The 17351-nt window shown below is 39.9% G+C and overlaps 1 protein-coding gene across 2 annotated transcripts in view; it reads right to left on the reverse strand.

Moving 5' to 3' along the window:
- Window positions 1-231: 231 nt before the first annotated feature.
- TBC1D9 (TBC1 domain family member 9) overlaps window positions 232-17351 on the reverse strand; it is a 135234-nt gene continuing 118114 nt past the window's right edge. For both annotated transcript variants that reach the window (XM_036931229.2, XM_036931289.2), the window contains exons 14-21: window positions 15593-15691; window positions 15349-15417; window positions 11350-11590; window positions 6887-6952; window positions 5754-5840; window positions 3048-3122; window positions 2852-2955; window positions 232-2388 (exon numbers count right to left, since the gene is read on the reverse strand). In XM_036931229.2, the coding sequence (XP_036787124.2) occupies window positions 1657-2388; window positions 2852-2955; window positions 3048-3122; window positions 5754-5840; window positions 6887-6952; window positions 11350-11590; window positions 15349-15417; window positions 15593-15691 (1473 nt within the window). In that variant the 3' untranslated portion in view covers window positions 232-1656. The remainder of the gene's footprint in view (window positions 2389-2851; window positions 2956-3047; window positions 3123-5753; window positions 5841-6886; window positions 6953-11349; window positions 11591-15348; window positions 15418-15592; window positions 15692-17351) is intronic.

Here is a 17351-nt window from a genome sequence, read left to right on the forward strand (position 1 = left end):
CACCTTTGTAGAAGTTAAATAATTAGATAACTGGTAAAAACTCCCTTATTAAAAATACACACTCATATGCACATCACTACATATTGTACTTCTTATCTCAAATATTTGCCTATAAAAATTTGTTTACTTAGCCAAAATGGTTGCCTGATAAAATTTCCCCAACAGAGTTGTCAAAAGAATGAACACATTGTCTAAGGCAGGACCTTAAAGCATTGAGATAAAAGCCATATATGAGTATCTGATGTATTTTATTTGTTCACATTTATCCTATTTGAGGTTAACACTACTTCATTTGACAGTTTAAAAATCATTCTGTAAACAAAATAAAAAAACAGCAGCAACAGCTAAAATGGGGACACAATGATAATAAAATGAAGGAATGCATTGAAAGGAATAATCTGAATAAGCAAAGAAAATGTGATCATGATTATGAATTCAACAATCAGAAGAAAAAGCCTCCCACATCTGTAAAAGACAAAACTCTAATGGTGATAAAAAAAGCAGGAGTCCAAAGTGCAGGTGCGCTAGTTCCATTGCCACATCCATTCAGGAAATAGGTAAGCATACTATTATTCTATATAAAGTGACAGGTTCTGCTTTAAAACATTCAGTTACACTATCTTGTAGATATTTTTTTCATTTTACATGATCTCTACAGTGATTTAGCTGGAAACATGGTCATATGCGATACATGGCATACTTTCTTGAATCTAGGTAGAGTATGGAAACGGTAAAGTTTATTGTTTTATTTTTTGCTTTATTTGCAGTGAGTAACAAGAAGCTGAAAATTCCATATCAGAAGCATCGATACTTTATCTCCTTCTGAGAAAACCCCAAAAGACGAACAGACAAAAATCCCGAGCCCTCTGTCATCTTGTTCACCACTTACAGATGCTCTATAACAAGACTGTCCATCTTCCCTGAACTCTGGCCAGCTGACTTAAATAATCAGAACAGTTTTGTCATGCAAAATTGGTCCAATATTTGTCCGAACTGATCAAATAGAAGCATTATTCTGGCATCACCTAAAAGCCATTTACACTTTCCTGTTTAGAACTTATAATGTTTTCCCCTTAAGGGGAACATCCATTGAATATGATTTTTGAATGGAGGACTTATATGAAATACATCTCAAATCTTAAAAAATATATTTAATGCTTCCTAAGATGGTATAGGATTTACCCCAGCTGACAATGCCTTTTCCATTTAAGATCATTCTTGTGTTTGTGGCATTTCATTTTTCTCACAGCTCTAATTGTATTCAAAAAAGCCCCAATACACAAATGGCTGCTACCTTACCTAGCGTTACACAGCACTGTTTTTTAAACCATTTACACGGCTCAACAGCAAGATCAAGAAGTTATAATACACACATATCACAGACAGGTTCATCTATTCTGGAATTCACTGAATAAACTGTATTCTGATAAATCCTCCTCCCCCACCAAGAGAGTGTACTGTACCTGCTTCAAGGTGCTTAAATATTTCTCCAACATTTCCATTGTATTATATTATGAAAACACTAGGCTTCAAGACGGGTACTAATAAATATTTAATTTAAAAGAAAGACAGATCCCCTCCAACCCCAACAGAGACGAACATAAAAAAAGACCCTTTCCCTCCCTCCCCTCCCACTCCCCAGTGAAGGCGCAGGTGTCAGCCTGACAGGGCCGAGATCTCGTAGTCACTGGCCGAGGTGAGGGGCTTGCCCATCATCCGGATGTTTTTTGCACTGGTGATCCTGGCCATCATGCACACGGGCTTGTCAAAGTACCTCACCAGGGCGGGTTCAGTCAGGAGGGAGGCCAGGAACTGCTCGAAGGTGATGGCCCAGTCCCGGTCCAGGCTGGTGCTCGGGGGCAGCGCCGCGGAGCCCTGGCCGCTGCGGACCAGCACCGTGTCCTCACCGATGTCCTCGCAGTGCAGCTTGTCCTCCTCGTGGGAGCCGGCACTCAGCACCGAATAAGAGGACATGGAGCTGTCGTCCTTGGTGTCGTCGTCGGAGATCAGCATGGAGGAGCAGGCCCCGTTGTCCCGGGGCGAAGAGTCCTCCAGCTTAATGTCCTCCATTTGCCCGCCCAGCGAGTGTTCCTCGCTCTCGCCCGCCAAGCCGGTGGGCAGGGGCTCCCCGGGCTCAGCCGACTCCACAGCGAAGGGTGCGCCCGGCCCTTTCTTGGGGAAGAGCATGCCTGCGATGCCCTGGTTGCAGGTGGGCCCGTGGCCCCCGATCCCGCCCTCCTTTGTAGGCTGCATCACGAAGAGCTTGCCGACTTCCCCAATCTCCAGCAGAAGGCTGGTCACCGCAGCCGTGGCATGGTACAGCTCCTGCTCGTTGGGGTCCTCACTGAACATGTTATACATTGTCTTACACAGCTCGATAAACTGCCCCTGAAAAGTGATTTGGAAATGGTCATGTCGTGGGGGGCACAGGGGCAGGCCTGCAATGGACACGCAGCCATTTAATATTAGGGTGCTCTTCATCCTGTGCTACAATTATTTATGTTGTTTTATCTCTCATTACATTTCAGCATTTGTAAGGGAGAAAAATGTGTCAGATGTCTTTACAGATGAGCACAGCAATTTGAAACAGCCTGAGCTTGTCTTGTGAGTATGTGAGAGTATTTTTAAGGATTGGGATGAGAATGCATGTATTCTCAAAGTTGAATATTTCGTGGCTCACATTTTTTCCGAGGTCATTTTCTCACAACTGAGCATATTTTTGATGCACAAATAGATCCAAACAGATACTGATGAAGTGCCCCATGTTAACATTACCTTTCTATATTTATCTATGACAGGAAAACAGAGCTTCAAGGTTTGAAATGAATGAACTGAATTCTTAAGCACTTACCTGATTCAGTTTGGGTAAATCCTTTGCATTCTTTGACTTAGATTTATTTTCTGGAGTCCAGAGTCTCAGATAATTACGATTTTCTTGAGAATTTGCTCTCTTCCCTAAAACCCAAATGCCAACAAATAAGTAGTCACGGTCAAAAACAAGTGTTCAACCAACTGCAAGACAGACATACAAAAGAGAAAATTGGTACCTCGGTCCGGCTTCAGGCTCACTGTAACAAAGCCGTCATCTGCCCTGTGTCTGCTCCTGCTATCCAGCCCAACCACTGCCAAGAAATGTTCAGGAGAAAAAAGTATAATCTTACATGATAAACCCATATATTTAGTAGTTGCAGCAGAAAACAGAAAAAACCTCTAGGTTGGATTGCCTGACTAAGCAAAACAAACAAAAGCAAAAACTGGTACACTGGGTTAAATCTGAATTTGAGATAAATGATTTTTTAGTGTAGGTGAGCCACAAATATCCCGTAAGTATAGGGCATACTTATGCTTAGGAAATGATTTTTTGCTTATATCAAATTCAGATCTTACAGGACACCTCATATATTTATCTGACATCCCTATTTCTAGGTGAAGGATTCCACCAGAATTCTTTTTCACAAGTGGGGTTCAGTGTACAATTAGGAATTAAAGGAATGATATGAAGTAGTCTTCAATAATTAAAAAATGGTGGTGCTTATACCTATAAATGTTGATTTCCCTCCCTTTTCTGTTTCATTATCATCTTAACTTTGCCTACAATGAAACTGATATTCTTTCAGGCTTTGCAAAAGATCAAGAACTCACTGTTTAGAAAGAAATTGAAATCTCTGATGAAAGAAACAAAAAATATTATGTGCTATAGAATTTCTTCAAATTCATAATCTGGTATTTCAAAAACATGACTTTCAAGGAAGCCACTTATAACTATTTTTTTTCCTTCTTAAAATAGGTCATCACAGGGCACATAAGGACTTCAAAAGGGAGAGATGACAACACTCCCAGAGCCCCATCAGCGTGTCAGCTGTAAGAATGCATTCTGGCACTTCTTCAGCCATCCAAAAGGGGGCTGGTTTGCCAGATATGTGACCTTCATTGTATTTAGTTTCAAATTAATCTCAGCAGCTTTTAAGATAGAGTGAGGACAGTGTACTATCTGTCACTGAGAAATCCCTCTCCTTTTAATTTTGAAAATGATTTATGAAACAAGTAGATTTTTCAAAAATTATTTAAAGTATGGTAAGCGCTTGCAATGGATATTATGCAATCATTCAAAAACCATGTTTCCAGAGAATGTTTAATGACATGATAACATGCTCACTGGATTTTCAGTGAAAAAAAGTAGGATACAAAACTCTATAGGCAGTTCAATTCCAGATGTATACTTTTACATATTATATGAATAGAAAGGACTGAAGAGAAATATGTCAAGATAATATTAGTTCTTTGTATTTTAAGATTTTAAGACATTTTAGCTTATATATCCATATTTTTCAAATTACAGCACAAAGCAATAGTACTTTAGGAGTCAGAAAACATTTTTAAAAAGCAGCTTTGAATGATTATTAAATACTATTAGCATATGATCATCCCTGAGGCATTCTGAAACATGATTTTTTTCTGAAATAAGTGTCCAGTAATAAAGATATGGCTAATATTTTGTAGCCAAAATATTATTGCTAACAATATTAAGAATATTCTAGGATGTGTTCAGGCACTATGCTTAAGCCTTACTACATTACCTCGTTAAGTCCTTACTACACCCAGTATGACAGCTGTCATCTTCCACAGAAGGAAACTGAGGCTCTGAGATGCAGGAACCTGCCTGAGATCAGCTAGATAACAATATACAGAGCTAGCCTTCTGTCCAAAGTGCCCACCTTCACCTTGTGTTGCCAACAATATTAAGACTGAGTTTAGCTCACTCCTTTCTACTCAATCAATTAGGTTGCTAACAGTTTAAAAGATTATCTGCACTGTGCTTATTTTGGAATGATGATATTTAAGAGGCAAAAGGACCCAGGAGAACTCATGTTTACTTTTGGACTTGGGTGAAGTCATGAGACTGCCCTACCAAGGAATTAGTAGGTAAATAATGCACTGCCATAGGAAACTGAGAGGGGTTGCTCAGGCTGATGCAATACAAAACATGGCATATAAATTTGGAGAGATATACAATTTGGTAAATCATGTCTGCAACCACACACAGCAGGAGTCAGCAAATATTTTCTAAAAAAGGCCAGACAGTAAATATTTTAGGCATTGCAGTCCATACAGTCTGTCTCAACTACTCAGTTCTACCACTGTAGCATGAAAGCAACCAAAGACAATATATAAATGAATAGCTTGGCTGTGTGCCAATAAACTTTGTAGGCACTACAGTTGAAATTTATAGTTTTCCTGTACCATGAAATATTAACTTTTGATTTTTAAAAAACATTAAAAAATGTAAAAAACCACCCTTAGCTCACAAATAAAAAACACTCTTAGCTGTACAAATAGGCAAGGGGCCAGATTTGGCCCATGGGCTGAAGTTTGCTGATGCCTGTTCTAGAGAGCAAAGGTAGATGTTAAGAGAATGCTTTCTGATATAAATGCTTGGCTAGAAACTGGAAGCAGCATAAAATAGGATGATGTTCTTAATGAGCCTGAGCCTAGTGGGGAGAGGGGAGCAAAGTACATAGCTCTACAGTCATGCTTTGTCTAAGTCAGGAGACATGATGTGTCTGGTCCTTTGAGAGGGGGCTGCAGTGCCTGCTCCCTAATAGTTTCCTAACTTCAAAAATTTGAAAAGGAAGTAATATATTAGGCAAATATATCCATATACTTTATTGATTGACAAATAAACTGGATCCCTTTTCCAATAACAGAGGGCTCTGTAGAAAAATATAGCACCTCTGGTGAGCAAAGTCACTTACCATGTGTGCATTCTGGGGTGATATCTTCAAAGAAGTACTGAGTTGCTTCAAAAGCAGAATCTGGTTCATCTTGATCAGAGGATGGCTCTGGAGAGGGGAGGAAACACAGTTCACATACCGTTGGGTTGTAACTCATTGAAAGGGTGCTTTCGTTGTGAAAGAAATGACATGGGAGGAGGATGAGAAGCTGAAGTGAGAGAAATGGGGCGGGGATGCATCCCCGGGGACCCTGACTGCCGCTGAAGCCTAACAGGGGAGGTTCACTCCATTGCTGCCTCCACCTTCCTTTTCAGCAACTCCCCACCTAAGTGTCCCTTAACATTTCCTCTTTTAGAGAGACTTTCCTAAATTCGGTGGGATGATGCTTTACAAACCAAATTTTAGGAACTTGCATGCTATAAAGGTAATTCCCTAATCTGTGGTTTTATCCTATCTCTGTGCTTAGTGCCAATCTCTCCTCTCTCTCTTTTTTTTTTTCTTTTTAGTATTTGCTAGATTTATATCAGCTAGGGGCCAATCTTGTTTGAAACTGAACTCAAAACTTCACCTTCTTTCCCACCTTCTTTCCCACTGTCAGTGGTAAAACTGCTCCCTCTAGACTCAGGACCTACAGAGTCCTAGACTCTCTCTTCTCTCTCACAGTCCTTGCATCCCATGATTTATCATGGTCTATTTACTCTTTCTCCTGCAGAAGTCTGCTCTTTCCTATTGCTGCAACTCCTACTGCACACACATAAGTGACCACAGAATCAAGCACATGCTGATTCAGGAACTTATGTAAGTAGTCAGTATTCAGTTCATTTTTAGTGACCAATGAGTGATTTTGTATATTAAGAAGAGGCAAACAGATTAGACCAAAAAAAGATTTCAAATTATAAAATGAATTAGTCACAGGAATGGAAGTACAGCATAGAGAGTATAACTATATATAGAGAATTGTAGTATCTTGGTATGGTAACAGGGGGTAGTTACACTTACTGTGGCTAGTAATGTATATAATTATCAAATCACTATGCTGTACATTTGAAAACAATATAATATGGTATATTAACTATATCCCAATAAAACAGAAGACAGATTTCAAGCTATGTCATGGTTATAGATACATGTCCAATGCTTTGTAGCTTACTTACCAGGCAAGACATGCATTTTGTACAGGAGTTTGAGTTTCTCTGTGAGGTCTCCATGGCATGCAGCACCTAGAAGTCACACAAAGTACCAGTGTGAATGCGTCCTGCATGCTAGTAATCCTCCAGCCTTAGTGAGCATTTCCATGAAGCATCTACTTACAAACTGAAACCAAGACATTGGGTGAAGGAAGGTTTGGCCAGGACATATTGTGTTGAGAGCTCTGGAACCAGGTTGCCTGGTATCAAATCCTTGGTACTTACTATGTGTTGAGTTAACCTATCTGTACCTCAGTTTCCCCTCTATCAGGCGGGATGATACATAGAAGATTCTATCAGTGATCTTGACATCAGGATCTATGAATTGTGAGAACTAAATGTGTTAATATTATAAACCTCTTAGAATAGTGTCTGGCATATAATAAATGTGTTATTAATAAGAAAGATTGTGTGACTGGTGACTGGGCCTCAATACTCTCAATAACAGAGGTCATAAATTATCTCAAAATATGTTTGAGATTGCTTCAAATTACTCATTTTAGAATCCTTTTTATTTGATTGGTTTCTCCTCAATGTTTCCTCAGTTTAATTGATTCTAACCTATCTGCCATTATAACACCACCATTTCAATCAAAAGAATACTGTTACATTCTGCTTGGAAGCCTTTATGTGTCTCAGGAACCAGAAAATCCTTTGTGAATAATTACTCTCAGAGCATGAAGTTGAAGACTAATCAGATTTAGAGAAAGAGGAATCATAGACTCTGGGTCGGTAGGAACATCCGGGGTTATGCTGTCCAAAGCCTCACTTAATGTAGGGATTTCTCCTCACACATCCAGGCGAGATAGGAATTTCCTAGAACAATCTCACAACAGAGGCATCTTGTCCTGCTGGTACATTCTCTAAAGACTGAAAGTTCTTCTGTGATTTTTGCTTCAGTGTCAGGATTCTTAACCTGCAGTTTCAACTTTATAAAGTCCATGAACCCCATAAAATTTAAGTTTTGTCTCTTAAGTGTATGTCATTTGGGTGGAAGAAAATGTCCACAATTTTTATCAGATCTCATAGTCCCACTACGCAAGAGAATGCTTAGAACTGTTCCTCTTCCCCTTATTCTATTCTTTGCCCTTATTCTACCCTTTAAAGCCAAACAGAATAGGTCTGCTGCCTCTTCAAAAAAACAATCTTTCAGATTTTAAGGACAACTATCCTGTCCCCCTTAGTCTTCTTTTCAAGGCAAGTTTACCTTCCTCTCCAAATTTTTCAACTTTCTTTTATGATATGGTTTGTATACCATTTCCTATTCTCACCTATATCCACACTATGTGTTGATTTGCCAATCTCCCTGGACAGAGTGTTCCAGAAGCCTAGTGTCCATTTCAGAGAATCATGGAATGGTCCTTGACTCTCCCACTTACATAGCCTAAGTCTGCATTCTCCCTTTTATACTTTCACTCTGGAGTTCACATGACTCCATGGTTAACTAAATCCCACAATGTTTGCTCACTGAAAAATACTCCTCATGAAAGTAATGACAGACATTTATTAACCATCCACTTTGTATAAAGCCTTAGGCTACCTCTTTTCCCTGCTTAGGTCACTCTCTTCTCACAAGAGTTCTAAGAGATGGGCACAGTTATTATCCCAACTATACAGATGAGAAAGTCAGGCTTATTGGCATTATATTATTTAGTAATGTGTTCAAGGCCATAGGCTAGCAAGTGGCAGGTCCAGGATTTGAACTGAGATTTGTCTCACTTGATCCCATGCTTGAAACCACTGTACTATATGCAGACACCCTAGCTGGTTCTGTTACAATCATTTCTTAAAATTCAAGATTTCTGATTTATCTATTTGCTTTTGCCAATCATTTCCTCATTTCATATTTTTTTTAATGTCAGTTTTTAAAAAATCCAACATATTGGCCTCTCTCAGCCCACACATGCAGTAAGTATGCATTCTCTACCTTTGGTTTAAGAAACTGACTGAGTCCAGTAGAGAGGGATAAATAGTAACTGTAGTGACAATAATAACTAACTTTTTGGGTCAGGCATTGTTCTAGGAACTTTACTTGAATTAATCTCATTTAGTCCTGAAAATACCTGCACTCTGCAAATAAGGGAACCATCATAGAGGTTAAATACCAAGCCCAAGGTACCAGGGAACTCTCAGCTGAAATCAATTCATTAGACATCAGACTTTGGGGACAGTGTTCAGCCAATCACTTACTTCCAACCTTTTCCATTTATGAGTTATTTCTCAAATAACCAGCTGCATCATGACATCTGTGATATGTTTAGAGCCTCTGCCTTTTAACAACATGATTGGGAAAGGATATATAGCTCATTTGTAGCATTGGATAGTAATCCCTCATTTCTATTTCTGTTGACCATCCGTTCACTAATTTTCAGAGGGAACTTAATATCTGGGGATTGATATAAAGTTACTGACCCATCTTTTCCAGAATTCAAAAGTTTTAGTTTTTTTTTTTTAACTTGAACGGAATTTCCCATTTTTGGTCTACTTGTCTGTCTACATAACTACGATTGACCCACATGACTGACATCAACTCTGAGAGTTCTCCCAGTATTCTGGGGTGAGGTTTACTTAGCTCAAGACCTCGACTGCATTTTAAAAAGTCTATATATACTTTCCCAATGTTTTCACTGTCTTGAACTTCAAGCCTCTCCTTCCTTCCTTGATGATTTTGAAGAATACTTTCCTGGTGGGAGCTGACTGAACTTAATTAAACATCTGTATTTATTTCTCTTAGTTTCTGCATGCAGAACCTGTCTCTTTTTCCTTCTCCTTATTCCTGTCTAAAGATAATGTTTAAAACTCCCTTTTAATGGATACCGATATGATGACTAGTAGTTACCTTGGGGTAGAAAAGATTAGGAGAGGGTCTAAGGTATCTGTAGCCTTGTCTGGGTTGTTGCTGTTTTTTAAAAAGCAGAATTTACTTACATGTTGCTTGTGTAATTAAAAATGAATACCTCCTTCTTCCCTTAAGAAAATTCCATTTGTTGTCCTTGGTATAGAGTAGTGAATAAAGGGTAAGCTTTCAAGACAGACAGCCCGCCTTTGAGTCCTGAGCCCAGCATGTACGGTGCAGTTCAGATATGTACTGATTTGCTGAAAACCAGTAGCCCAGCAAGTTACTAACTTTTCTGAGCTTTCTTCTCTTGAACTGAAAATGGGGATAATAATGGTAAGCAAGGAGGTAATAAAGTGTAACAGTGAAAGCACAAACTATGCCTTCAGAAGCCTGAGCTCAAACTTAAGCCCCAGAGTGTCTGTAGCTGTGTACCTTAGGCAAATGAACTGAACAGAAAGCAATGAGGGCAGTGCCTAGAGCAGAGGACAGGCTGTATAAATGTCAGTTATCATAACCACCTCAAAGCTATGTTGTTTGGATTGAGTGACAAAGTATGAGTTCTAAAGCATCAGAACAGAGCCTGCACTTAATAAAGGCTTACTGCTTCACATCCTCAATTTTAATACTTAAGAGTGCTTTATACAAACAATTTTTTCTTTCCTAAGTGGACCTCATCTACAACTGCTTTGTCTTTTTAAAAATCATCAGCTTCCTGTCCCTTAAGTCCTCTAGTCATTATTCTTAAAGATCTAGGGCACTTTTTGGAGTCATCATTGGCTTTCTGCCTGACCCCTGCATCTTTCCTTGGGCTTGTCACTTTAAAACATGGCCAAGGTCACAGAGTGGCACAACAGAATCAGGTTTTTTCTTCTCATCTCTTTCTGGCAGCCTGGCATAATGCCTGCTACATCGACAACCTCACATTGGGAGGACCAAGCTTGACCATGTAGCTTTTTTTCAATTTAAAATGGAACAATAATCCAATAGAGTATAGGGTAATAAGCAGGTCAGACTGTGAGGCTGAGAGGCAGAAACCACTTGTGAGGTGTTGGGTGTGCGTTCTCATGAGGGATCACCCCATCTCCTGGCAAAAAGGAGAGAAATGATTTCCATTTAGACTGCAAGCTGCTGTGGTTTCTTGAGCCCTTTATTAAAAACTTTATGAAATGTCTAATTCTATGGAATGCATGTTATCTATAGATAAACATTTTGTTAAAGAAAAGCAATCCACCCAAACATTTCTTTTACTCATGTAAAGTTATCATGGCTGTGGTTTCAGAGTTGAAGTTGGCATGTTATCATTTTGGGAATTGTCTGATAATGTTTTTTAGCTAGTGCTGAGGACTATTTAACGTAGAAGGCAATGATTTCATCATATAATACATCCATTAACTACACATGAAATTTACAACCAGCTGGAAAATCTTAAAATATGCTCCTCTGCCCTGTAAACCCCATTTCTGAAGCAGTGTGGGGCTGTGGCCCTGAGGGCCACACTGAGGACCACGTGTGTGTGTGTGTGTGTGTGTGTGTGTGTGTGTCACGGCCCCATCACCCCCTCCAAACTCATGCAATAGCATCCGGTCCTTACTCAGCCCAGAGACAAACTCTCGGAAGTTAATCAGAGAATCTCCATTTTCATCTAATAACTGGAATAAGCGGGAGGCCAGCACATCTGAGTGAGTCCCACAGGCCCAGGGAAAGAGGAGAGCAAACATCCCCTTGAACTGCTCAAAGTCAATGCGATACTGCTCGAGGTAAGGCAGGCTGGGGTCGTGCCGGTCCAGTGCATTGCTGCTCCCACCCCAGTAGCAGCTGGTTAGATGCTCTGCCTGGAAAAATCAAAGAACAGGATGATTACTGGGGACTCTCTCTCACAGCAAATACCAGGAAGACAAGGCCTCCCTCCAGTTTGGAAGACAGCTTCTGGTCAACCTGTGTGCATCTGTGGGGGTAGAGCTCAGGCCTCAAGGTCTCCTCTGTCTTCTGCGTGTGCCACACATTCCTTCATTTGACCTCCCCCCACCAGCTCCATGGCAACCATCTCTGCAGGTGACACCCAGCACCGAGATTGGTTTCAGTTACTAAAGGTAGTAAAGAAAGCATGGGGAACAACACTCACAAGCCCCCATGCCTTATTTTCTTCCCCCTTACACACACTCACAAGCATTTTAGAAATAAATCCCTGAACAATTTTGTTTTTAAATTTAGAAAAAAAAAAATAGAATGTTAACCTGAAAAGGATCTGTAATTTAGACAAATCTGACTGCTTTTTTCTAGGTGAGGTGGTAAAACCTAAGGTTAAGTGGCTTACAAAAGGTCACCCAACCATTTAGTCAAAACAGAATTATGATGAAATTCTGGGTTTCTGAGCTTAGTGTCCCATAGACCCCCTGCCTCCTGGTCACCCGAATCACATAAATATTATCATAGTCACAGTATTCAAGCTACAAATGCATGGGCCTCCTATTTCACACATCTGAAAATTGCTGTTGAAAAATTATGCATAGGGACCACTATAGTGAGGAGAATAGAAATCTGCATCCAACAAAGAGCTTCCTGTTTCTGTCTTTGGAAACAAGACAGCATCTTATTCACAGCCTCTTCATCAAGGTCATATTGATTCTGGTAGAAATATACACCCATTCCAGGAAGACCACAAAGATAAAGTATGTAATTAGAAAGGTCCGGAAGGACACCCCCACCCCCACTTACAGTTAGCTCTGGATGGGGAGACAGGAGGGGCATGAAAACCGGTGCTTTATTTTTACTTTATTCCCTTTCGCATTGTCTATTTCACTATAAGCATGTATAAATATTGTAGCAGAAAAAAGCCCTTTACAGAAATTTCAAAACAGATCAGAAGCCCTAGGGGTTCTGGGAGTTGGGGAGTCCATTGTGATTGTGTAGTATCCAGCTTTGCTCTCACTCAGAAGCAGAGCAGACTGACATCTGCATCCCAACTGCTTACTGGGAACTGTAGCTGGCAACCTAAAAAAAAGCAGGAGTGGCAAGAGAGGAGGAAGGAGAGGTGGAAGGCAGAGCCAGAGTCAGAGATAGCAGTGTAGCCTTGGCTGCAGAAAGGAAGCTTCTCAGAGTCCCCCAGAGCTTTGGGACTGCGTTCCTGGCTGTGGGGCAGAGACGGTGGTGATGTCCCAGGGAGGCTTAGGCCAGGACCCAAGCAGCCGGGGCTGATCAGGAGTCCTCTGAATCAGATGCCAGCAGCCCTCTAGGTAGGTTGGTGTTAGTGACATGTCCCCAGGAGGGGTCCTCTTTATGTGAGCTACGTCAATGAATAAAGGTTACCCAAAGCATTTCCTCCTAACTGAAGCATCCCAGTTTCTCTGGAACCAGGCGTGAGTGTGGGTGCAAGCACTTTCACGGTGTTCCCAACTATCAGGAAAAGACAAGCCATGCAGATCATCTCCCCGTTCCTTGATGAGACCCCTATGCCATCATTTGGGAGTTAGGGGCCCAGAGACTGAAAAAGGACCAAAGGACTAATTTAGAAAGAGTTTGAGAGAAACTAGGGCAAACAGGCCCTGAAACACATTTTCCACCAAATCTACCTCAGGGTGGCAGCCTTTCATCCTTTCCCACCAAGTTTTACCCCAAAGTCCAGGCAGTGAGCTCCTTGGGAGAGCCTGCATCTTTTCCTTGTATCTACAGGAGAATCCCCAGCTGATGGCTTCTTAAAAGATTAAAAAGTCTGGCAAGGTGTCAAACACATAGTAAAGCCTCAATAAATGTGTGTTGAAAGCAATTAAGCCTCAAAAGACTCAAGAAAGAGTCCTTCACTAACACCTTCACTACCTTGGGTTCCGAGTATTAGAGACCCTTTTCTGTCCCTGATACCAAGTCTCGGGCTCTTTCTTGGGGTGCTGAGAAGGCTTAGGATCTCATCTATGTGAACACGCTCTTAGGGCTTATAAGCAGAGCTTGCTGTCTCAGGCATACCCTCTGGGCATGAATGGCACCTCTGGGACCTGGAGGGGCACAGACCAGAGCATGCGGAGGTGCCAGGGGAAGAAGACATGCTGCAGCGATCTCCAGATCTGGGTCTCTGGTACAACTGGCCCTGGCCCTCCTTTCCCTGGTGTCCCCAAGAGTTGGTCTCCCTTTTCTAATGTCATAGCCCCTCCCATTATTGGACCATGGTCTTGCTGCTTCCAGCTGCTTTTCCACTTCTGTCTAGTTACCCCAAATCCTATCCCCACTACCCTGTGAGGCAGATCTCTTCTGGTTCTCAGCATCCCTTAAAAATCTGTTTTCAACTGGATCATTATATATTTTTCTGTTTTGATCCAAGCTGGATCATTAAATTTTTCCTTTATGAAAGAGAGAGGGATCTTCCCTTATGGATAATGAACCAACATGGAGCAATTACCTACAATGCTTTACATATATGGCTAAAACATGGTGGAGACAGCACACTACAGAGATTTCACTGTCAAGGGCTGAATGGAGGCTGGTGGGGGCACTGCAGTCCACTCTACTGGTCATGCTGCTGGGCTGCACAAAGCCCACCACTAGGCAGCTGTGAAGCCTCTATCTCTCTGCACCTGCATCACAAGAGATTGTACATGCAGAGACTGTACCAGACTGACAACTGATCACTAAGCTACCTATGCATTCAACATGTTTGGAGTTCCTACTGGGGAGAGACACTATGCTAGGTACCAGTGAAATGAAAATAAATGAAACAGTGGTACCCTCCAGTAGCTTACGGGCAAATGGGAATATTAGAAAATACATTTGCAGCCATTGTATTCTCTAATCCTAATATCTACTAGTTTTCAACTCAAATCTTTGCATCTGTCCCTTTCCATTTGTTCCTGTACTATCTCTGCAGTTCTCAAAATAGCCAGGCCTAGATAAAAGGCATTATATACAAGAAGCTACCCAATTAGAGATAATGATAAAATTGGTACCCACATAAAAGGCACCTTTTCACTTAGTTCCTGTCAATAGACACATTTTAATCTATGATGCTGATAATGATAGTTATGACTATAGAGCATTTTTTTGAGAATGAAAAAAATTCTACATTGATTTATTTACTAACATAGTATTTTCTTATGCAGGCTTCAAGATTGGTATGGGCTGAATTATGAAACAAATATCAGAAATTTAGCCAGTTAGGCTTTTCCTTAGACATCTGAACAGCTTCTTTCTTATTCCAGCTACATATCTTTTTTAAAGGATGCTTTAATACAGTTTAATACAGGAAAACTGTAAGTGTTCTTTAGTACTGTTTATTATAGGAAGTTACAATTTACAAAAATTCAGGCAGAATTTAAACCCACCTGCCATCTGTTCAATGAGTATTATTTTCTTAAGTTCAAGGAAACAGCTAAAAATATTATATGGAATGGAAGAAAGCTAAAAACATCAACTTAAATGAGTTGTAAGAATATATGTATTTTTCATATCAAGTACTCCATTTTTATACTCTCAGTTCTGTCTTCTTTTTTTTTTGCACATTGTGATTCATGCTGCCCTAGCAATTTAACAGAAAAAGGTAGAACTGAGTTATTAAAGTGAACTCTTTTGCTCTCCTGAATGTACATGAATTTACTTTGAAACTCACCTTGAAAAGAGCATAAAGTTCTTCTAGTTCATCAATAGTAAAGGAAGTTTCTGTCACAATGGTTCGGACCTATAAAAAGGATAAACCATTTGAATTTTATAAACTCAAAAGTGTCATATTGGGAAAGTTCTAGATTTTCTTCTTTTAAATCATCTGCAGCCTGTCAAACAGGAATTTATGAGTTGGCAGGAATGCAAGGAAGGATGGAGAGAGAAGTCCACATTCTCTTTCTCAAAGGACTCACCACATTCCGTTTCGTGGTATCCTCTAGGGTCTGGATCACCTTCAGTCTCTGCTTGAATCTCATCTGCTCAATCAAATCTGCCCGGATAGTTCCAAATTTCTGGAAAGGAGCAATATGGGTTTTTCTGAGAAATCTGCTAATGCATGCAGTGTTGTGTCTGCAGGATTGATGGAGACACAATCCAGATACATAGGAGAAGTTTCTTGTGAAATGACAAAGCATCATAGACTAAACCTTTATTTATTTAAAAATGATCTAGCAACCACAAATAAGTAACAGTAAATTCTCATGCTTCTTAGAGTTGAACTAAATTTCAAAGCCAAATAAGTCTTCCTCAAATCAACATGTATAGGGAAGAAGAGGGGTTAAATAAGGCTATAAGGGCCATTCATGCATGAAAAATGCTTTCAAGGAAGAACTTTCTTGACAAGAAGAAAGGAAATATCCAAAGCTAACTATTAGACCAGTAGGTTGGAAGATGTATTTGTGGGATGCTCCTTTTCCTGATCTCTAATTTAATAGCATTTGTCCTGTTCCAGAAACCTGCAGTTTGCCTCTGGTTGACAGACACCACAGACTAGCTGTCTTTTCAAACTCCAAAATGTCTAGCGTTGCCTGAATGTTTTTGTTGGACTAAATTTCAAAAGTCAAATGAGTCTTCCAATCTGAAGGAGGAGAAAGAATATGTAAAGTTTTATGTATCTTAGTGGTGCAAAAGAATAATAAATAAATAAATTCTGCTTAAAGCATGAAGCCTAACCTGTGTAAACAATGGTTGTGATGGTTAAAGGAAAATGGCTGACATTTAAAGGATAAGGGAAAAGCTGACAGATAATATTAAGTGTTAACAAGAGAATGGTACAACCAAGACTCTCATTTGCTGCTGGTCAGAGTATCAGTTGCTACTATCATTTGAGAAATCTGTCTGGCAGTATCTATTAAAGCTGAACAGAACCTGTGACCCAGATATTCCTCTCCAAAGTGTACACCCAAAAGAAAAGTGTATATACTGTTTTGCCAAAAGACATGTAGAATATTCATAGTGTCACTATTGGCCAAAAGCAATGGCCACTCAAATGTTCATTAAGAGTAGCATGAATAAATAAATAAATTGTGGTATTATCACACACGGATTACTATGCAACAGTAAAAATGAACAGTTTGGGTAAATCTCACAATCATAATGCTGAGTAAAGGAAACTGAAAAGGCACATTCTGTATGATTCTATTTATATGAAGTGAAAAAATAAGCAAAATTAATCAGTGGTGTTAAAAAGTCAGAAGAGTCATTAACCTTGGTTGGATGGTTAGTAAGAGGAAGGGGACACAAAAGCCAACTTTGGGATATTGATCTGGGTAATGGCTACATGGGTATGTTAAACAGAAGGCTTAGAGAGAGCCTTTGTACATTTATACCACAGAATACTACTCAGAAATAAAACACACACACACACAAAATCCTATTGATATACACAATGACTCAGATGAACCCCAAAGAAATTATGCTGAATGAAAAGAAGACAAATCTCAAAAGAATACATATGACATATTTTATGTTTATAACAATAACAACCATGAAAGAACATAATTGTAGAGATGGAGAACAGATTAGTGGTTGCTAGGGTTAGCATCGGGATATGGGATAGCTTGATGTGGTTATCAAGAGGTAGCATGAGAGTTTTGTGGTGATGGTACAGCTGAGTATCTTGATTGTGGTAATAGTTATGCAAGGTATATAAGGTACCAGAGGTATGTAACA

This window comes from Manis pentadactyla, chromosome 5, assembly GCF_030020395.1.
Source record: "Manis pentadactyla isolate mManPen7 chromosome 5, mManPen7.hap1, whole genome shotgun sequence".
Taxonomy (NCBI): Eukaryota; Metazoa; Chordata; class Mammalia; order Pholidota; family Manidae; genus Manis; species Manis pentadactyla.